The sequence below is a fragment of the Pteropus vampyrus genome, unplaced genomic scaffold (assembly GCF_000151845.1).
Source record: "Pteropus vampyrus isolate Shadow unplaced genomic scaffold, Pvam_2.0 Scaffold2, whole genome shotgun sequence".
Classification (NCBI taxonomy): Eukaryota; Metazoa; Chordata; class Mammalia; order Chiroptera; family Pteropodidae; genus Pteropus; species Pteropus vampyrus.
In genome coordinates, this window is record NW_011888783.1 from 16,037,957 (window position 1) to 16,062,273 (window position 24,317).

Consider the following 24,317-nt stretch of genomic DNA (forward strand, 5'->3'; position numbering starts at 1 on the left):
TTTAGAGAACTCCCCTTTTTTTTGGCATTGGGGAAGTAGTGTGGAGATTTGTCTTACTTTATTACTGTAGTCCCCCATGTTTTATGCTCTAAAGACAAAAGAGATCTAGGATTTTCTAATTTTCTTTGGGGGGATCATTAATACTATATCTTTTCACTCTTGTTGTAGATCATGGTTCATTAGTGTATCATGTGGGAAAGCCTAACACAATAAAGCATTAGTTGTGTTCATATTTAACTATTTAAAGTCTTAATTAGTCAGAACTTTTTCTTCATTGCATTCTTATTTATAATTTCCTGATTATTTTTAAAACTTTATCTCTGTTTACATTAATGAAGTATGGCATAAAGAAAAAAAAAATTGTTTTAACTTATTCTGTCACTAGTCTTTTTAAATAAGCCCAAACTGTCAATCTGCCCACCCCCTGCCCCCCCCAGAATATATTACAGTAACCTCCCCTCCTCTGCTATAATATGCTACATGGGTCCAAAATATGAGGTAATTCTGTTACTGGCTGAATGAAATGACGGGGGTGAACCTGCACAGCTACCTGCAAAGGGATGAAGGGTGTGGCAAGGTACAGGCCTAGACAAATCCATTCTGGGACTGGCTTTGATTTGGCACCACCTGGTGGTGATTGTTTGCTCTGTCTTAACTATTGATGGTGATGACTAGTTCTTGAGGACTTTAGGACAGCAGTAGAATTCTAGGAATCTTTCAGGTAGTTGGCACCTATTTGTTAAGCTGAATAGAGTAGGTTGGGTTGGAAGACTACTGGGAATACAGTGACCTACCTTACACAATATTTTCCCAAAGGCATGATTACTTGCCTATCCTTAATCTCTCTAGGCCTTACCCTTACTTCCATGTTTCTGCTCTCTCTTTAGATCTGTGGATTATTGGATTTAAGAGTGAATTATTTTGTGAGGTATGTTATCTGATTTTGGGACATCGACCTGCACAGTACTTTTCATTTGGACTCAAGAATGTAATCTCTATTACGTAATGTGGATTTAGTCAAACCATCATTTTCCTATTCTAATACCATTTCTTCTATTCTCCCCATATCTTAGAAAAACTAGGTAAAAAAGTCATAATCCATTAATATTATGGATAAAGCTATAAAATAGTTATTTAAAATATTAATAGCCAGCCATTTACTTGACTGATTAATACCTGTCACATGTTTACATTTTTCAAGCATTTAAATACCAGTTTCAGACTCTAGCAGAGACAATATTATCTTTTATCACAGCATCAATGCACTTAAATATGGGATTAAAGAATATACTTCCATCAAACCTGTACGTGAATCTTAATCTAAATTTTAAGTGGCATCTATATAACACCAATGTTCCAGTTTGAAAGCTTGAAGCTGTCTTCTTCCATCATCTTGTACTGAATACTGACCCTCTCCCTCCTCCCCTTTATCTTGGACTTACTTTCTTGTATTATGTGCTGATTTGTTTCCCCTATTAGACTGTAAACATTTTTGAAGGCAGAAACTAATCTTATGCAGCTTTTTCTCATCTCTGAAATTCTCCTTCCAGCTCCTAGCACAGCTCTGTGATAAACATTCAGTAAATATTTGTTGACTATGTCTCTTAAAATATGTATGTTTAACTATTATACACTTCCAATTATATGACATTTCATTTCTTTTTCAGTTTGATATTCTTTCCACACACTAGACAAAGAAATCTTTGTAAAGATTTCCTTTAATTATTTTTTAGATTTGACTTTTTTTTTTGTTATTTCTATAACTAGTACCCAACAGTCAATTGATTTGTTTGTGACCATCAGTTTCTCTCCAAGCTGTTAGATCTTGTACATAACGGATAGAATCATTTAAAGAGAGTGTGAGCATAATTTAAAGAAATGTAGATGAATAAATGAGCAAGAGCAAGATCACAAGAGTTTGTCTCTGAAAATCTACATAGGAATTTTATAATCTAAAAGATTAAATTTCTGCTTCTCAGTTCAGCGTTAGAACCTTCTCATTAACTCACATCTGCACATTTGAACCTGTGGTAATAGCATTTGGTTGCTATCTTTGTCTTGTAGTGTACACCAGTGGTTGGTTCTCAACTGTGGCTTAGCAAAGTCTACAGATGTTTTTGACCTTCACAGCTGGGGTGTGTGCCTGTATGCATGTGCACGTGTGTGTGTTACTAGCATCTAGTTTGTACAGGCTGGGGTGCTGTTAAACATCCCACAATGCACAGATCAGCCCCCCACAACAAAGAATTATCTGGCCCAAAATGTTAGTAGTGCCAAGGTAGAGAGACCCTAGTATATACTTTGTCTTAGGTTTTCATTTATAAGTATAACTAACATATTTTGAGTGCTTACTTACTATGTGCCAGGCACCACCTTAGGATCTTTACATATATTATCACTTTTAATATTCACAGTAATCTTATGAAGTAGGTATTATTGTCTGTATTTTACAGACAAGGAAACTAAGCCACAAAGAAATTCAATAATCACACAACTAATGAATCAAACAGTCCAAGTTAGAACCCAGATAGTCTGATTTCAAAGTCTGTGCTCTTAATCACTTGTTGTACTAATACTTCCATCCTGCCTGGAGTGTTCTCTTGACTTCCCTTTGCTAATACCTGTCTCATAAAGGCCTTGTCTGAATTCAAGCCATCCCTCCTTTGTTCTCATTCATGCTGATCAATTCCTTCTCTCTCTTTTTCTTGTATGACTGCATTTATTGGTCTTAGTTATAGTATGTAGGTCTATTTTCCCTTTTCTTAATTTGATTTATAATTTTTAAAATTGTACCATAATACATAATCCAGTGCAACATTCAGAAAGTTCTCAGAAAATAAGTATAAATATTCGTCACTAATAGTCAAGCAATTCAGGGAGAAGAGATGAAACACAAGAAACTTCTCATGCCTGTTATTGTGATTTGACATGCGGAGCACTGGTTTCTTTGAAATACCTTGTTGTGTGCTGTGAAACTGATCCTTTGCTGTTGTGCTGCATGTCTGGCTTCATCTGGAATCTGTAGTTTCCCTCTAACATTTTTTCATTCAATGCTAATGAGTGCTTGAGGCATTCATTTATACATTGATTCTTTTATTCTTCATCTTATACCTAATTTTGTATCAGCTCTCATCAAGCACTAGAGTGAAATAGAAAGGCATTTAAGACAGAATCTCTGAGCTTAGGTAACTAAAAGATAGAATAATGTATTCTAATATTAGATATACATGCTACAAGTCATATGAATAAAATGGACAGGTTATGCTTAACAGTTCAGATAGAGGGTATGGGTTAGAGAAGGCATCATTGTAGAGATATTTCAGTGACATCTAATTAAGGCCATGAAAGATCTGTAACTTTTTTTGATAGGCAGAATTAGGGAAGAAGACTATTCCATGCAGAAGGATGAGTAACAGCATTGAAAATGTAAAATGGAAGCATTGAGAGTGGGTCGTTTTGAAAGGTGGGCTACTATTGAATACCAACATTAGAAAAAAATAAAGCTCTAATTTGCTGTTTAGTTTGTTTCTTAAATGGCAGAGAGTTCACATGACTTCAATATTCATTGCTTACAGTACTGGTAGTAAAGATAAATGCTAGTCTTATTCATTTCTCTTTGCATTTTTCCCCTTACAACATTACTCCTTAAAAAGATATAAAAATAGATTTTCCCCAGGAGCTATATTTAGGGTAATATATTAAACCATCGATTTTACCGTACTTTATTCCAAGTAAGTCTCTACAACTCCTCTTAGGTTACTCAGGGGTGGTAGAGATTTCTTAGACCTAAATTCCTCCAGAATTGTCTTGTAGATGATGGGATATTAAACTATGTATTTTAGGGATGGATGTGATTTGTAAGAATATACATCTTTGAAGCCTAGAGAAGAGAGTAGGCAAAAATATAGTGACAGTTGAATTTGAAGAACTTTCAGTGTTTAGTGAGTACCAGAGTTTGACTTGAGCTGAGGATTTGTGGAGAGTGAGGGTGAGACAAGGCCAGTTTACAGAGGGCTTTTTCTACTGGTAGAAGGCTAAGCAATGTTTTAGAAATTAGGAAGTTAGTGAGATGGTCATTGGGAAGGTTAAATACAGCAAACGCAGCTAGCTCAACGTTAAAAATTGAAGAGAATCTTAATAAGTATTAATTCAAGATATTATCTATTAAATTTGCCTTTTATGCATTTAAAGTATTTATTATATAGAATAATGTGAAAATCTTGTTGAGAGGTTAATGCTCGTTCTCATTAAAATACTTATTTTCTGCCTACTTCTTTAGAAAGAGTTGATACGTTGCAGCAACTAAAAATGTAAAACGTGAGCAACTGAATATAACTAAGTACAGGTGTTGACTCTGGGTTATCATTCATAACTTTTAAGTGACTTTAGGATTCCCTAATGGTGTGGATGTCTAGTTACCTACAATATAAATACAGCACCTGTAATTGTTAGGCAGAATTTTTTGGTATTCTGTATATTTAAAAGAATTATATTGTATGATATTGTAATGTATTGCTTCTAATCCATTAGGTGGTATCAGTAATAACCAAAAAGTTATTGCTACTACACTAATATAAGGTCCAATTTTAATATGTTTATGTCTTTATGCCTATATCTTTTTTCTTTGTTCATCTCATTCTTCCTACTTAATGTTTTGTTTTTGAGTCACTGCTTGAAAGCATATTATTTTTAATTTACTTGAAGTCTTAAAATTAGGAGGAAATAATAAACAAATTTTCAAGTTTTCTCAGAACCTGACCAGCTCACTTTATTATTCTCTCTTATACTAAATATCTGTTTCTCTCAAGATTAGGAATGATTTTTTTTTTTTTTTTTTTTTTTTTTTGTTCTTAAGACATTGCTTGCTTGCTTTCATATAAGTTAACTACTTTGTGTACATGTCCTGCTTGAATCATTTATAATTTCTTTTAGATTGGTCCCTCAAAGTCAGGCACATGTGCATTTTATTTTACTAAACTTTGAAAAACCTTGATCAATTTTCGAATATGTCTGAGGGATGGTAATTTTCTTCCTCTTGGCCAGGGCTTAGTTTTGGAGCCTTTTTGTATATGAGAGAGAAGGAAGGGAGAGCTCTAGAAGAGAAGCAAAGCAAAAGCAGATTCTTCAGGTTACCCATAGTTCTGCTTTCTATTCCAGCATTAAACAATTAGCCTGTGGCATAGACTTAATTATTTTAGGGCTTTTGCTGTATCTCAAATAATAGGTTTTTTCCTGGAAAATGAAGGTTAAAGACTTTAAAGGCTACTTTTAATTGATTCGTTATTGTAAATAAGTATAACCCACCAAGTCTACTATTGCATCAAGTAATTAACAGTTTGTATTACTATACCAATTATTTCCATTTTTACATGTTTACAAAATATTTTATTTTTCCAGAGGTATATAAATATATCCACTTAAAGTAATTAAAATTTGATTGATACAACCATTTTCATTTGCTTCAAACTCTGAAAGCTTAGAGACTTAAACCTACATCCTTTTTAGCAGAATTTTGTTAGCGGAATGATTTATTAGTTCTGTGTTCCAAAATTCGCCATGTTCCCTTATATCTTTAAGAAGGCAATTTTTGAAGTAAATATAATAAATTGAGATGCCCTTCTCCTACTTTCTAGCTTGAGGAAAGTAGTTGAAACTGCACGTTTAATGTAAAGATAAAAAAATATTACACCAGCTGAGGTCTAGCTATGAATTAGATTGTGCTTTTGCTCAAATCACTTTTATTGTCAAGATGAGAAGGGGCTTTAGATTAAGACTAGAATTGTAAAGTGCATCTGTAACCTGGGCTTAAACTATACTTCTATTTAAATCAGAGTATTTGGAGTGTGCAATAAACAGTTTAACTCCTTCTTTAAACTACTCTTCCTCTCATACAACAAAGAATTTCTGTCTTGTCATTTATGGAAAGTAAATAGGAACTGGCATTTTCCAGTGTTTATGAATAAAGTTATACATGTTAAGGGAATTGCTAATCCAAGTTTAGCTCTCTCCTCTTTAAATATTAATGAGCTATAGAATTAAAAGGAAGTTGGGAATCGTTCTGACACAGGATAGGAGTTTGCTTTGAAGAATGGATTAGAAATTTGAAAATATAAAGATATTTTTGAGCAGGATATCCTTGTTTTCTAACATTATATTTAAGAATTTATCTCTACTGTTTTAGGAATGTAGCCTCCAACATTTTAGTGATTTTGATGGGACTCTCACTAGAATATAGATGTTCAAAACATTAATTATTTACCACACAGGACAAGCTGAGAAGAATGTGAAATAATATAGCATACAGAATGTTGTGGTGCTATGATTTAAGATTCAGTATATTTGTAATAATATTTTAAATATTAAAAGTAATTATTATTATTATTTTTAGAATCTATGCTTTGGTTATAGAATACTTTTTGGATCCATCCTTGATTTGGGCTTTGAATGCAAATAGAGATTTTTTATTTTTTTTTGCAAATCATTTTATTTATTTTTCCCTCTCTTTAATTTCCCACCTACCACACTTCCACCCCTGACCTATGGATGTTGCCATTTGTTCTTAAGAATTGGATCTCTGAAGGCAGGGCATCTCTTCCTATACACTCGGAGTGCACCTGGGGCCTGGCACCTGGGGTGCGAACCCAGGACCTTCTGAGTGTAAAGCAGACGTGCTAACCACTACACTATGGAGCCACCCCCTAAGGATCTTTTTTTTCTTGAAACCTTGTCATCATCATCTCTCTCTCTAATTACTTTTACTAGTTAATATTTTTTTCTTTAGTTGAGTCTCACTGTTCATCCCTTCTTTATATCTCCTATCAGTACTCTTGTGTACTTTCTCATCACCATATTTAGAGTACAGCAATTTTCTTTTAGCTGGTTCCCTACTTCTGGTTAGTCTTTCTAAAATACTGCTTTCCATTCATTACTAACATAAAATCAATGCCAACTTCCTATTGACTAGCAGATGAGTTCCAGACTTACCTTGCTATTTGAACTTCCTTATGCCTCACCCCCTACCTGGTTTAATAAATTTTTATCTTCTACTATGCTTCAATGCAGTTTCTCAGTGGTTAGCTCTTCAGTAAACCTTATTTATTTCAACCTTTATTTTTTCTCTGATGCTTTTCCCTGTTACTTGTCATGCCTTTTTTCATCTTCTTTACCTTTACTAATTTTTCTGTATTTAAAAACCTAGGCGATTAGTTATTGTTAAACTTATATTTAAAGTTCTTGCTAGTGAGTATTGGTCTCCTTTTTGATTAGATTAGTTTTCCCAACAAGATTGTGCAGTCATTGAGACCAAGGTCCTATTATTTTGATTTTTGTTTTTAATTCTCACAAGACTCATCATATTGTTAGATATATAAGAAAGCTTTCTTTAAGGGAGAACTTATATTTAACAAGGCATATTATGGTTTGCATATGTGTTGAGAGGTTGACAATTTATGCACTGGTTTATATACCAGAGAATTCCTTATCTCTGCATTGTATAGGGGTAGCAGATATGGGGGAAAAAACATGTTAAATAGGTCCATCTTGACCACATATCCTCTTATTTAAAAAAGAAAAAGTTCTAGGCATGCTATTTAGAATATCAATGTTTCCATGATAGGTGGTTTATGAAGTGCTGCTCTGTAGCCTGTATATTTAAATTAAAAAAGTGTTTTAAAACTGTTCCTACTTCTAGCTAAGGATGCTTTGCTTTTGAAAATTGAAGATAGCCTGAATTTAAGTAGTGATATCACAAATCAGTGAATCCAAAGTATATTTTTATTACTGAAGCCCTTTGCAGTTAGATTTAGTATCTTAAATAGAGTATAGATTTATCCTTTTTACTCAAATCTTTATGGGATAAGATAGGCTGTAAGTGAGTAAATTGATCAATCTCAGTCCACTTATAATAGTTTAAAATAGCAAACTCATTTCTGCTACATCATACCAACATGCAGAATCTTCAATACATATAGACAGTCAAATGTGTCTCACCAAGTCAAATATTATGTCTGTATTCCGAATGGCTTTCTAGTAAAGGAAGTACACAAATTTTAAAAGTCACAGCTTTAGCATAAGCATTGACATTTTGCATTTATTCACTTAGTGAATGGGTTTTATAATAGAAATGATTTATATAATAACTAAAAGGACATTTTTTGGTTCATTTTATCTGCTATTATCTCAAAGTGTACTGGAACCACTCAGGGGAGTTCTGGGCTAGAAATTCTGTTAATGAGTGTAATAAAGGGATAAGAGAAAAAAATCTAAGATATCAACACTTATGGGGTAGTTAGAGCAAGACAAGGAATGGCTTGAGAAGAAATGGCCAGAGAAAATAAAAGAAAATCAGGAGAATGTGGTTAGAAAGAAGCAATGAAAGAGACTATGTCAGTGCTCTCAAGTTAGATCCTACTGAGAGGTCATTCAGGATTCCTGAAGAATGGCCATTTGATTCAGCTTCATGAAGGCAAATCATTGTTGTCCTTTTTGAGGTCAATTTTCGATAGCATGGTGGAGGCATATTCCAAACTGCAGTGGGTAGGTTTTAAATGGGAAGTAAAGAAGTGGGGGGAACAAGTACAGACAGCTCTTTCAAGAAATTTGACTCTGAACTGGAGGAAAGAAAGCCATAACTGGAATGGGAATTAATGTCTAAGGGTGACTGACATGATTCATTTAATGTGGAATCTTAAACCCACTTACTTAAATGTTGATGTGAAAGTATTAGTGGAAATGGAGATTATACAAATGATATGAGGAGAAAGTGAGAAAGAGAGGCATAATAGATTGAGGTCTCGGGAAATACAAAGAAGCTCGTGGAACAAACTTCCTTGGGAGAGGCTAAGATCCAGAGCAGAGCTGGTAGAGAGTGGCCATAAATAATAGAAGGTAATGTTTTCCATTTTACTTCTGGAAAGAAGAAAAGATTGGGTAAAAACAAAATGGGGGGTTTGGTGTTCTAGAGATGACACGCATTTTTCCTGTAAAGTGAGAATGGTCATCTGCTGGGTAGCAGGAGAGAAGAGGTTCTGAAAGTGTTGAAAGTGTGAGAGAAGTTAAGAAGTTTTGAAAGAGGTGCTTTGTTGTCAAAGGAAACATTGCAGGATTGCTTGGTTAAAATTTTTTATGATGGAATTTGGTCTGAGGTTAACTTATGGTTAATTATCTCCCATAACAAACAATTTAATAATGAGGGTTTACTATAATTAGTATTATTTTCAGTCATTCATTTTATATAATACATATATATGTATTATATGTATATAAAATGAGAGGAGGGAGAGAGAGAAAAATATAGATATGAAGTAAATTTCATGGTAGTAGTGATTTTCTCCTTGTGTCTCCTTTGGTTTAGCAAAACCAAAATTTTAACTAAAATTTGCACCAGTTTTTTTGTAAGTTAAACTTGTTTATTGTGTTTTAAAGAGAATGACTTAAAAAAATGGCTTTTTTATATAAACGATACATGTTCATTGTAAAAAGTTTAAGCAAGATAAAACTGATAAAATGATTAAAAAATCGCTCGATAGCTCACTGCCCAGGAATTATTTTCATTAGCATTTGATCAGTGTTAAGAATGAGAAACAATTTTATATAAATCTGATCATTAGTATCTGCCATTTTAAGTAGAATACTAAGTTTTATTTTGAGTTTGAAAAAAGAAAAAGAACTAGAATAATACAGAAGAAATTACTGAACTGTAGGTAGTATTTTTTTTTTTTTGACAAAAGTTATGTTTTTAATTGATTCTGCTAGAGTTAAGAAAAAGGTTGGAGGAATTACTTTTTAATTACATGTTTCATCTTTTTTGGCACCTGTCGATTCCTTACTGTGAAAGATAAGGAAACGAGCACACAAATATTTTTACCTCTCCCTTCATATCTTTGAGTTTTTAATGTTACTACTCATAGTTTAAAATATAGTACTTATGTTCTATTTGATTAACATAATTCCTGTGATTAGTCTTACTTATATGTTAAGAGTATATTAAGTACAGAGTCTATTTGCTATTAATCTCTCTTTGTGACAATGAAAAACAGGTTGGCTAGATACAACATTTTTGAGTTACAGTTTCTTTCCTTAGAACTCTGAAGACAGTGCTCCGCTGTTTTTTGGCATAGAGCTACCTTGGAGAATTTTGAAGCTTTATATGTGACTTGATTTTACTGCTTTCAATATTGGTGACATGTATGGTGTTGATGATTCTGCATCTGATTGACTAGCTTGCACTTGGTCAGTTTCTGTTTCAGTGTTTTTGCCAGCTTACTTGGATTGTGAAACTGCATGTGGCTCTGATTTCTAAATGTGCCATTTTGACTGACAGGATCTCTTTCAAAGACTGAGTAATCTTATGGTGTTATACCTTATATAAATTAGTCCTCTTAGAGTTTATATAGAGAAGAATCCTCAAAACCTGAATGAACCTAGAAATGCTAAAATTTAGCTCTTTTATACTCTTAAGTTACATGAAATAAGAGAATAGGTTTATGTTTATATCCTTGAGTCATTGTATTTTCAGCTCTGATATATGGAAGAAATAGACAGTAACGAAAAGAGATATAGCTATTAAAGTATTTCTCAAAGAGCTACTTTTACCAAAATCAACGATCAGCTTTCTGTACTTCTTTCTTTACCTCTAAATGGCATCTGACAAGTTGAATACTCTTTTCTTCTTGAAACATTTCTTTCCCTCATTCCCATAAGAGCATACTCCTACTTTTTTTACTTTTTCTTTTTCTACTTTTCTTTTTCTTATTCCTTCTTAGTTTCTTTCGCCAAGTCTCCCTCCCTATCAAACATCTGAGTGTTAGAGTGCTCTCCCTACATGATGTCATCCAGACCCATAACTTTAAACACATCTGATAACTCCTAATTTTCTATCTCCAGGCATGACCTTCTTTCTTATATCTAGTCCATCTCTAAAATATATTCCCAGTACAGATACTTCTCATCTTCTCTACAACTACAGTTTTATATCAAGTTACCACTCATCTGATCATCTCTCATCTGTACCACTACAGTCACCTCCTAACTTAGTCTTTGTATCATCATTCTGTCCCTTCCTTAAAGGCTCTTCTTTTTAAAGTAGCCAAAGTGGCCTCTTTAAATCATAAATCTGAACTTATTACTCTGCCACCTCCTTGTTTAAAACTCTCCAATCAATGGCTTCCTTTTACAGCTAGAATAAAATCCAAACTCCCATAGCTTACAGACGTACATGAACTGCCTTACTTCCCCAACTTATACTCTATTTACCATCCTCTGCTGTGGTTCACCATACTGATCATATTTCTATTTCTGAAACACTTCAAGATTATTCCCATTTTAGGATTTTTATACTTACGTCTTAGAACACTCTTCCCTCAGATCTTCACATTACTGCCTTATTCTGACCATTGTGGTCTCACTCCAACATCTCCTCAGAGAGGCCTCCCTAACTATCCTAGCTAAAGTATTATACAGCAGTGCACTCTCCTCTCCACACCCCAGCACGCATAAGCTTTACCCGATTTTATATAGAGCAGTACCAAAAAAGTTTTTAAAAATTGAATAACATTGCATCATCAAAATGACCATAGTTAATATTTTCAGACATTTCTTGGTTTTATTTAAAAAATATTGTCTCACATTTTTGACTAAATTTATTTAAACTGTCTCATGTAAGTGGAAAATTAGTATCACTTGCTGAAATTGAAGATAATAAAAATAAATACAATGAAATACAATGAGAACTACATATTTATTAAAGTTTTTGGCCTTTAGAAGCTCTGAGGCTGAGGCCTGCTCCGTTGATATAAAAATTTATAAATGTTAGACATTAAGATGAACAGCAGCAAACTGAGACTTTCTTTGACATGATCAGGAAGGCTAAAAGAGAATTGAAATGGAAATAACTTCCTCACCAAACAATTCAGTATAAGATAGTGTAGTCTTCAAGATGACTTAAAGTCATCTTTACCAGTCCAGTGTTTTTGCCAAAGAGGAATTGTGATAATTATTTTAGTTAATGTGAAGTTGAAATAAATAACTTTGTGTACTAGGGTAAAAATGTTCTGGTGAACTAGTAAGAATTGGTGGGTGGGGGGGAGGGAAGCTATAAACTCATGAAGTTTAACCTCTTCTGAAGAATTGAATAACATGAAATGATATTACTCAAAATTAATGTTTGTGTATATTGCCATGAAATTTAAACCACTAATTCCTACATCTTAAAACAATAGTGTATACCTCAGTCACTGAAAGAGTTCTGTGTGTTCTCTGCTTGACCCTTTACATATATTATCTGATTTGATCATACCCATTCTCTCTGAGAAGTAGAAACATTTTCATTTTTAAGATGTGAAAATGAGATCCTTAGAGGTTCAGTGATTTGTCTAAGATTTTATGACCAGTAAACCTGTCTGATTTCAAAGCTCTTATTCATAACCACTAAATCTTGTACTAAAAAAGATAAGATGTAAAAGAATGCTATAATGTAAGTGTATGGTAAAGTCTGTTTACTCAGGAACATGTTTTTGGAAAGTAATGTCTAATTTTTTAGTTCTAAGAAGTGAGAAGTTGCCCAAATGGCCATCATTTTTTCCATAAGTTTAATTTTCACACCTGTTTCAGGTCTCATTTCATAAGAAAGCTATTCCATTTTAAAGGATAACTTTACTATTCCTTTACATATCTTAATTTTTGGCAATATTTATTATCAAAAATAAATTTATGTTCATATAGTATGTTACCACTTCACATACAAATAAATATATTAATAATAATAACTTCCAGCATAGGAACAACAGTGTAATCCAGTGTGTACAGTTTGTGGTTGGAGTTTTTATTCTTATAGTAGAGGGAATGGATTAGTGATGATTATTGGCAGACTCTAGGCATGGTGCAATCAAGGGAATAATTTGAAGGCAGTAAGATCGATAAGTGGTTGTCCCCCTTTATTCTAACTTTTCTATTTGGATTAGTTTAGATTATCAGAGAGCTTTATTTTCTTTGCTTCCAGAAGAATTATGATTATGAAGTTTCTGTTACTTACTTGGTTAAAATTGAAGGTTGTAATTAAAATTGCCACATAGATACTTCTACTTGTAGGGATGTTGTTGAGGATATCACTATAGTAGTTACTCATTGGCCCCTGCATAAAAACAACTATATAGGATATTTTTCATTCTGAGTGTCAGAAAAAGTTTAAGTTATTTCTGTAACTGAAATGACTGTTTCCTTTGTTGCTCAGACTTCCAGGAAGCTAACTTTTATTTTTATTTTCGTATTTTATTGTGCCATTTATGTAAGATGCCTCAAATCATAAGAAATATACAGTGTGGTGCTTCCAAGGAGACTTCTTTCATACTTTTAAAATATTCAGAAAGTTTACCTAAATTACTGTCGTCTGTTGTGTTTATTAATAAGATATAATGTACCTCCTCGTTTCAAGTCCATATGAATTTGGCACTATATAATACATCAGTTGGATGCCAAGAGTACTTAAGTATTATTTTAAATACTTATATTTTAATTGCAATAATATAGTTATGTTTTATTATTATTACTAAAAGATTCCACATTGAGATACAAACAGCTTATTTTTAATTCTGGGAAATAATATTTAAAAACTTTGTAACCTTTAATGAGAATATCTTGGTCTTTGGTATGTAAGAATGAGCTATAGTCACTATTTTTCTCCTATCAAACTCAATCAAACTGTCTTTCATGATTCCTATGGCATCTCTGTCTAAAATAATTGATACTTTATGTACGAAAACATCTCATTTTGGGAGTATAATCTAATTGGTAATTTTAGTGAAATTAGTTTAAATTAATTTGTTTACAAATGTGTTTGTTTTATGGATATGCCATTGCTTTGTTTACAATGTATCTTAGTTCTTAGTATTTGTTCATTTTGTGATACTGTTCTTTATCTGTTAATTTGAGTAAATCCTAGTTGAATTATGTTGCCACATTATGTCTTCAAAAGGGCATAAAGTCAGTACACATGCTTCAGTAATATCTGGTTGTTTTACCCTTATGTTTCCAGTTGGCAATTTGAAATTATGGCTTCAACTGCACTTTAAATATGTGATAATAGCATGTGTTTCTAATAAGGGCCAGCACCATTTTGTTCCGATAGTGTGAATAGTTGTCACTCATATATGACAAATGCACCTTCATCTGTTTCTTTGATAGCCCCCTAAAAACCATACCCTCAAATCAGGCCGATGAAATTAGCTGCTGTGTAAATTGTGTGTCTGAGTGGTTCATTATCTAATCACCGTCAGAACCACAGTGATAAAGTAGATTGAAGCAGGGAAGAGGTCTGCCAGATGATTTTACCCGCCTCTCCCAAATCCGGTTTCCCTTGGAAACCCTAATCGTGCACTTTAAAACTTCAGGCTCTCATGACTGGAATTCAGTATCTTAATGTACCAAACCTGAAAATGCCAGTAGTTCTGGAGCATAATTTTCTTTCTGTGTAGATCATAATTTTATTTATTTAAATCAGTTTGTGAAATGTTGAGGTTCTTGAATTTGTTTCGTTGCTAGTGCCCTGAATATTATTAAATAGGAAAAAATACTGTCCTACTTGCTAGAATTCAGAATAATTTGTATAAATTGTTAACCTTCAAAGGAATCATTACTTATTCTAACAATGATCTGTATTATTTATTGAATTGCTTCCTTTTAATTCATTTTAGGTGCTTTTGAAGATGACGATATCACGCATGTCGAAGGAAGTGTAGATCCTATTCGAGATATAGAAATAATACATGAAGAGCTTCAGCTTAAAGATGAGGAAATGATTGGACCCATTATAGATAAACTAGAAAAAGTGGCTGTGAGAGGAGGAGATAAAAAACTAAAACCCGAATATGTAAGTAAAAATTTATACCTTCTTTAGATACTTTAGTTCATTTTTCCTGATTTTTTTTTTTTTAAATAAAGCACAAAATATCTAATGTTGTTATGGAATTTTAGAATCCAAGGATCATTTCTGTTAAAAATTGTTGAGAAACTTCATTTTCTTGGCAACAAAACATAGCAACAGGCTATTTAATGTGTTCTTAACTTAAGAAGCCATATTTAGTAGTAATCGTGAGTGTTTATATTATTACTATATATATCTTCAAGTTTTAGTGTTAAAGAAGTGTGGTTTTACGATGAAAAATTTACTGGATTTATAGAAATGACTGAATGTATGAGTTTTGTGGATTCGACGAAGTGACTTATACAAGGAATTGTCTTCCATAGGAGTTAACAATGAATGCACTATTAAAGTAGATAATTTTAATCTTTTATGGTGTGAAAACATGCTAATGTCTTTAATATTCATATGTTTTCTGTCACATTGTAGTGAATAATTATTAGTAAATTTATAATAAATGTTTCAAAATCCATTTTGAAGCTTTTAGTTTAAATATGATCAAATTATCTTTTACATTAAAAAGTACAATACTTTAATTATATATTTTCTCATTTATTAACAATTAACATCTTCCATAAACTGCTCTTGTTCTTTATGCTTTTTCATCAAAGGAAGGCTTTTCTTTCTTTTTAAAAACATTTCTTGTATTTTTAATACATGTACTTATTTTTTATTTTCTCATTTTCGGAAACCAAGTCTTATTTTTTCCCTTTATTTATTTGTAATAAGTTTGGAAAACTCAGAGTTGATTAGGAAGCTCATACCATTAAGGGAGAAATCAACTATAGAATTAACCTCTAAACTTAAGCACACTGTTAGTAAATTATGGTCTTAAGTGCCTGGCCTTGGAACACGGAGACTTGTGTTGTGCTACTGATTTCCTTGATAGTCTGGAGCAGGCCCAGCTCATTTTACTCCTCTTAACGTCATGGTTATTTCATTTATTTTCCTATTCAAACTGTAATTTTAGCTTTGAACTGGAGAAAGATTTTGAAGCTTGTGACTAAACTTGGAAAAGACATGTGGTTGAATATGTGAAGCTGGAAGAGATGCACACATGAGAAGTCATAGGCTTCAGGATAAGTTCCATCTTCACTAACCTGAAAAATTGTATAGGCAAGGTAATATATAAAAGATTAAGAAGAAACTCCTTATGAGTTTTCTTGAGACTGTGCCATTTTGAGTAGCAAAGCCATTTTGAGTCGTATGAGACTGCCTTTTAATCTAAACTTACGTTCAGGTTTTAAGTTGGGTTTCCTCAGAAGCAAGGATTGGAATGCAGGTAGATTCCTTGGGATCTGTCTCAGGAAGCACACATCAGGGATTGGGGAGTTAAGACCAGGAAGGGAAGAAAACCAATACCTAAACGAGCAGGTGGAAACTCTGAACAGCTAGGGCTCATTCCTGCTAGGGACCTCTGGAAGACAGGGCGGAAAGTGTCCTGTAGTTTTTCTGCTGGAAGGGCGAGGAAGCCGAGGTAATTATCAACTAATTTTTATCAGTCGTTGATTATCAACTGCTCCTAGGAATGTTAACTCCCTGACACCTGAGGTCTGTGTGGTCCAAGCATAGCGCTTAGGCAGAGTTACAGATGCTTACAAATAGGAAGCCATCAGCATCTACTGGACCTGTGAGGGCAAAGGGGATATCGGCAGGCACCAACAATCTGCTACGCGTCTCTTCACCCAATGCGCATTTAAATTTTTTATCTTGGTCATTCTGTTTATTTTCTGTTGTTCTTTAGAATCACAAGTTTAATTCAGTGGTGTTTTATATTTTTCCTTACTTCTGATCTTTCTTTAGTTCTCCCAATACAAAGAGGGTGCCTATGTGATTATGATTGCATAATAATCATAATCTTGTAGGGGAGTTTCTTGTAGGGGAGTTCTTGTAGGGGAGTTTCTAAAAAAAATAATTTAAAAACCCCCAAATTTCCTTATATTCTCTAACGGTTGGCCTAAAGGTATAAAATGTGATTAGCTTCTTTTTTTTCCTGTTTGTAATCTTGGCTAACAGAATCAGAGACTTTAATTGGACATATATCCTGGGCTATAAAAGAGATAGCTACTTGAAAGTTATAAGAAAAATAGGTAGATCATTTTGTTCGCTAGGTAGTTACCTGATTATTCCTTAATATTCATTCAAATGTGTCTTTATTTTCTGGATAATCTTTTAGAAATTCAGCATTCAAGCCTCTATGAAGTTTATATTTTCTAGATTTGGATGTCATTTGTATATTAATGTGAATAAGCTGGAAAAACTTGGATTAAATAGTCTAACATAAAACATGAACCAACTTTTTAATGCTAAATCAGAATCTTTAAGTGTAAGGTTGATAAATTCTGACATAAAGATACCTTTTATAATGGGTCTTGCTGTCTGTCATAAAACTGAGGCACTATAAAGAAGACAAGAACGGGATAAACATTTCCTATTGATATTAATTAGCCAAGTGTATTCTTTCCTAGGACTGCCATAATCAGTACCACAGACTGGATGGCTTAAAACAATAGAAATGTATTCTTTCACAGTTCCACAGTCTAGAAATCTGACATTGAGGTGTTGGCAGGGCCAAGCTCCCTCTGAAGCCTCTAGGAGAGAATCCTTTCTTAGCTCTTTGGCTTCGGGTAGACCCAGGTATTTCTTAGTGTGTGGCACTATAACCCCAATCTGCTTCCATCTTCACATGGCCATCTTCCCTCTGTGTCTCTGTCTAAATTTCCCTTTTCTAAGGACACTAGTCATAATTGGATTAAGGGCCCACCTACTCCAGTATGGCCTCATCTGAACTATTTCCCAGATAAGATCACACTCTAAGTACCGGGGGTTAGGACTTGAGCATATCTTTATTGGAAAAACAATATTTGGGAAGTGAAGATAGAATAGAAGGCTTTAAGGAACAATTTATTTTATATTGCTCAATTATTTGGAAATTATCATACTTAAAATATTCATAGAATTAAGTTATTTAATGAAACAAACTAAAGAAGGCAACTGGACATAATTAATGTTTTTTTCCTGTCAATATCTCTGAGTTAAATAATTAATGTCCCCCAAAACATATAGCCATTAGCAGATTTCTTCTCATTATTTTTACAGCAGCTTTTAAAGTTGATTTTTATATAACTTTAAAAAATAATTTAAAATATTTGAATATGTAATAGATGTTTTTCACTAAAAATCAAAAGATTCAAAAGAGTATACTGTAAACACATAATTCTCCCTCCCACTCTGTCTCCTCATTTACCCTTTCTCCTTTTTAGATTCTTATGTATCCTTTCAGAACTAGTCTTATATAACTTAAAAAGGTCACTTATAAAAGAACAAGATACTAAAAGTACTTGGCGAGGCTAAACTGCATTTATTCATCTTTTTCCTCATATTCTCTCTGTCCTTATAGTCTCTAGCTTAGTTAATGGAACCAAATTGTTTGAACTGAAAACAAGTATCTTTGATTCCTCTCTACCATTTACATCCAATACTATTGATTTTATCTTCTAATTTTTTCCTATATCTTTTCTTTTCTCATTTTTATAACTTGCTTAGTTTGGGCCTCATTTATACTTAATTTATTTTTGCAGTTTAACTGATTGTTTTACTTCCATTATTGCTCTTGTTTTCCACAAATATAAAATGCAGATCTCATTATATTATTCCTTTAATTAACATGCCTCACCATCTTCCTATTAGATACTGCCAATGTAAAGTCCCTGGCTTACAGATTTCTCTGTGATTTGGCCTTGCCTTACATTTTCTCAATTCTCTTGACAGTGAACTAATCATTTTGGTTTCACGTGGGTTGATTTGCTAGAACTTTCCCCTTTGCTGCTCCTCCATTCCCATTTCTTAGTCATCTTTTAAGACAGAGCCTAAAGCAGAAGTTTCCTACTTTAAAAAAAAATGTTTTTGTTGTGGCAGACTATGCATAACATAAAATCGACCCTTTAAACCACTTTTAAGTGTACAACGTAGTGGCATTAAGTATATTCACAATATTGTACAACCACTACCACTTACCATTTCTAAACTGAAACTCTGTATCCTTTAAATAACAACTCCCTATTTCCTCCTCCTCCCAGTCCATGGTAATCTCTAGTCTCCTTTTTTTTTTTTTTTTTTGTATCTGGCTTATTTCATTTAGCATAACATTCTCAAGATTCATCCATGTTGTAGTATGTAACAGAATTTCATTTTTTAAGGCTGAATATTATATACCACATTTTATGGACATTTAAATTGTTTCTACATTTTGGCTATTGTGCATGCTACTGTTACGAACATTGTTATACAAGTACATTGTGGTCATAACATTTTTGAAGAGCTCTCCATTGAAAATAGTCTAGAAGGAAATATTAAGTGATAATACTGGTTTAGGGAGGTAGAGTTTTGAATGCTTCCCTCTTAAATGTTTTTCTACTTTGGTTTTATTGCTTTTATAAAATAAGCTTATGGAAATGAACCCCAAAGTTAAAAATATTTATTAAATATAGCAGACCATTTAAAAATGTATGAACCAGGAATGTGATTAGAAATTATTGGAGTTCATTATTGAGTCTGCATAATATACAATATCCCAAAGCTAGGAAAGGGATTATAAAATTTCAAAGTTAAGAACGACAAGTTGCTTAATTCGATGTGGCAATACCAGTGCAGGAATCAAACTATGGTATGTGGGACTACTTCATGGGTCCTGGAGAAATGATTATCATAGTAATTATTCTCGGCATAAATGAGGAGTTTTTGACAGTGATGCTCTTAGGCCAGTGGGAAAAATTGAGGTAGAGTTGTCTCTTGTTTTGTGAATTGGGGTGAGAAGAGTGAGAGTGTAAGCATAATTGACCAGCATTAATCTAATGATCATCTTAACACTGCATAAAATATTTTACTCTCTCAGTTTATAATCGTTATTTTAAGCAAATTATTGTTTTTCTTTTAAGATTGTAAGGGGAAATTTTTCACTTATTTGCTAATACATTATGTGAACAAATAGGTATCTGCTAGAGGTGAAAATCTTGAATTATTCAGTCTCAAGTTTTATTGTATGTGTTTTTTTGGGGGCAGTATTTTAGTTGTAAGGAACAAACTCAACTTAAGCTATTTCAAGAAATGGATTTTTAATTTTAAAATAAAAGGTGAGAAGGGAAATGGAAATCCAAAAATACTCAAGAGCAGGAAGTGTGGTATAGCCAGGCCTTTTGGAGTTGAATTGTAAATCATCCCAGGATAGCACCCAGGAATTCAGCAGAAGTCTAGCATCTTCTTTGATGGTACTCTCCCATTCATGTAACTCATATGTTCTTCATATATGCTTCATTGGACTGTTTTTTTTCCTGCTAGACTTCATCAGATGTTTTATATATGCTGCTTTTATTCATGATTTCTGCTTCTTCATAAGTTCTGCTTACTTACAATTTGCTTATTTGTCACATCTTGTAATTCACTCTATCTTGTCTTTCAGTATATGCTTTCAGTTTAAGTCTCATTCTGTTATCTTGATATTTCCTAATTTTGATCCTCAGAACAGGCATCTGATTGCCTCAGCTTATTCTCATTTTGGCAGAGTTTCTTTCCCCCTTCTTCTTTCTTTGTGAGATAACTTCATAGGTCAAGTGCCTACCAGTTCTGGCCAGGAGACTGTGTTGTGGGTAAGACTGCCTCCTCAGCAGAACCTGTGGACCGAGTTAAATTCCTCTAGGAGAGTACTGAGAGTAAAGCGCCATGTTGGATAATGTGTTTAGTATACTGTTTAAAATGGTATGAGCCTTAGCAATTATAAGTCTCAGTGCTCAATATTATTTATTTGAGGACAGCAGTTAGGAAATGCAAAACTGTTTAAGACTTTCAGGATAACGCAAAAAAGTGTATTGTGTTTGGGGCAAGGGTCACTAGGATTAGATTCATTTGAGGCCAGACTACTTTAGACCCAATCAATTCATATCCACCCTGAGGGGAGTAAATTCATATAAGAACTGATGTTATGCTGTATATGCTATAGGCATACTTTCCTTGACATTTCCACCTGTCCAGTTTCTTCTTGTGGAATATGTAGAATAGGTAAATTGATAGATATAGAACTGTGTTTAGTATACTGGTAGTTGCCAGGGGCTGGTGGGGAGGGGAGAATGTGGAGAAATTGCTTAGTGAGTATGGAGTTTTATTTTAGAGTGATGGAAAAGTTTTGGCAGTAGATAGAGTTGCTGGTTGCATAACATGAATAAACTAAATGCTTAGTACTAAATTACTTTAAAATGGTTAATTTTATGTTTTTCGTGAATTTCACCTCAATAAAACTTTAAAAATTCAATGAGACAAAGAATGTCAGATTGGATTTTAAAATCTCACCTCTATGCTGCTTACATGACACACATCTTAAACATTAAGAGAAAAATTGCAAGTAAAGGATGGAGAAATATATACTGTATAAGCCCTACCTCCCCCACCCCCCCAAAAAGCTGGTATATTATACTAATATTAAAATAGACTTTAAAGAAGTTAAATAGATCATTTGCTAATGCTAAATATTCAATATACCAGGAAGATAAAATAATTTTAAGTATGAATATGCCTAGTAATATGCCTAAAAATGTGATAAAATTAAGTAATAATATAACCTCAAAATATGTAAAGCAAAAACTGTTAGAACTAAAAGTTTAAAAAAAGACCCTAATCTACAGTCATGATAGAAAATCTTAATATTCCTTTGAGTAGTTGATAGAACAAGCAGACAAAATTTCAGTAGAGATATAGAAAATTTAAAGAACGTGATCAAGAAACTTGACCTAATTTAGATATATAGAATACTGCACCTAACAACCACAAAATATAGATTCTTGTCAAGTACAAATGGAATGTTTACCAAAATTGTTCATATCATTGGCCATACAGCAAATTAACAAATTTCAAATGATAGAAATCAAAGAGTATGATACTTGACCACTATGAAATTGAAATTAGTAATCAATAATAAAAAGATTACTAGAAAATTCCTAAATGTTTAGAATAGTATACTTCTAAAAGACTTCATGTTTTAAAGAAGAAATCATAATGGAAATAAAATATTTTTAATCCATGATAATGAAAATATAAAATATCAGTCAATATTTGTTGTATTCCTGTCTGATGTATACAGTCAAGTTCTATAAATTTACAGTTTTACACACAGTTTTACGTGATCTTTAAAAACAGTAAAGTATCCATGGAAGGAGTTAGAAAAAAGTACCCAGGGAAAGTAGATGGAAACAATAAAGATGAAAGCAGACATTAATAAAACAGAAAAGAAAGAAATGTGACAAAGAGACCCAAAAAGGCCAAAATTCGGGTCTTTAAAAACAGTAATAAAATGGGTAAAATCTTAGCAAGGCTGGTGAAGGAGAAAAAAAGCATATAACCATTATCTGGAATAAAAAAGGAATAATATTACTACAGATCCAACAACTTATTACAGTGATTTGAGAAATATGTGAAATAAATTTCTTAAAAGACTACTTAACAAAACTAATATAAAAAGAAACAAAAATCTGAATAGTCCTTTATCTATTGAAGAAATTGAACTTGCAATTTAAAATCATTAAAAAAATCTCTCCTGGCCCAGATTACTTCACTATACATTTAAAGTCTCACATGCATTCTTCTAGAGAACAGAAAAGGAAAGCTTCCCTACTGGTTTATGAGGTTAGAGTAGTCCTGATACCAACACCTTACAATATAAGAAAGGAAAATTAAAGATAAATCTCTTTCATGAACATAAATGCATAATCTTAAATAAAATATTGGCAAACTGAATCCAGTAATAAATATTAATGATAATTTAATAAGACTAAAATTCCAAGAATGCAAAGTAGGTTTGCCATTCAAAAATTAATAAAACAGAATAAAGGAGAAAAGTCTTGTGATCTTTATACATTGGAAAAAGGATTTGATAATATTTGATCACTCACAATTTTAAAAACCTCTAACAATAGAGGATAATCTTCCTAATCTGCAAAAAGGGTATCTATAAAAAAGCCTGTGTAAACAATTGTACTTAATGGTAAAATACTGAAAGCTTTTTCTCTCATATCAGCAACAAAGCAAGTCATGCTCACTCACTGCTTTTATTCAGTCTTGTACTAGGGTTCTTATATTAGACAAGATAAATGGAAAGTGCCTTATTCACAGACAGCATGTTTGTATATTTAGAAAACATGACAGAACCGGGGATATAAACCACTACAACTAGTAGATGAAATTCTGGGTGGTTGGATACCAGGTCAATATAAAAAATTATTTCTATTTCATAATCCAGAACTTAAAGAAAAAATTTTAAAAAGATGCAAGTTGTAGAGGCATTCGAAAAATTCAACTACTTATGAATAAATCTAGGGAAAGTTCTCTAAAATTTCTACCCAGAAAACTATAAAACATTATTGAGAGAAATGAATGAATGAATAAACCATGTTTTTGATTAGAAGACTCAATATTTTAAAGATGTCATATCTCCAAAATTGATCCATAGATGCAAGCAGATCTCAGTTGAAGTCCCAGCATGTTTGTTTTTTTTATAGAAATTGACAAACTGATTCTAAATTTTACATGGAAATGCAAAGGTCCAAAAATAGGCAAGATAGCCTCAAAGAAAAACAGAGTTGGAGGACTTGGTATACATCAGCCTTCTATCAAGACTATTATAGATCTGCAGTAATTAAGACAGTCAAGGATAGACAATTGACCAATACAACAGAAAGGATATATACAGACACAGTTTAATTTGTGGTAGAGATGGCACTGAAAAGTAATGGAGAAAGGAATGCTTTTATCAAGAAATGGTATTGGCTCAGTTAGATATCCTTGTGGGAGAGAGAATAAATCCTCACCCACCTCACAGTATACACATAAAGTTTACATAGAGTAAAAAGAGAAACTCTTATAGAATAAAACATCTGTAATATAACATAGAATATATTCATGACCTTGGAATACATAATTATTTTTTTTACATAGGACACAAAAAAACAGTAACTATGAAGGGAAAGACTGGAAAAAATTGGACTACATTAAAATTAGGCCATCTGTTAAACAAGAAAGAGAAAACATAAGATACAGAGTAAAAAAATATTTGCAGTATCTAAAAGAACTTGTCTACAGAATATGCGAAGAACTGCAAATAAATAAAAAAAAAGACATCCCAATAGAAAAATGGGCAAAATATTTGAACAAGTATTTCATGAAAAAGAAAATGACCCATTAATCATTAGGGAATTGCAAATTCAGACTACAGTGAAATACCGCACACTTACCATAAATTAAGAAAAGTGACAATACCAAGTGTTGGAAAGAATGGTAAGCAAATGGAATTCTCAGACAGTGCTGATGGGCATTGTAAGTAGTACATTTGCTTTTGAAAACTGATTAGCAATATATACTA

The 24,317-nt window shown here is 32.7% G+C and overlaps 1 protein-coding gene across 3 annotated transcripts in view; it reads left to right on the forward strand.

Moving 5' to 3' along the window:
* OLA1 (Obg like ATPase 1) overlaps nucleotides 1-24,317 on the forward strand; it is a 149,680-nt gene that overhangs the window by 73,457 nt on the left and 51,906 nt on the right. For 2 of the 3 annotated variants that reach the window (XM_011357365.1, XM_023529434.1), the window contains one exon: nucleotides 14,688-14,863. In XM_011357365.1, coding sequence (XP_011355667.1) covers nucleotides 14,688-14,863 — 176 coding nt within the window. Of the gene's footprint in view, nucleotides 1-4,874; nucleotides 4,881-11,487; nucleotides 11,491-14,687; nucleotides 14,864-24,317 lie in introns of those variants that run through there. The other variant, XM_011357374.2, reaches the window with a different exon arrangement.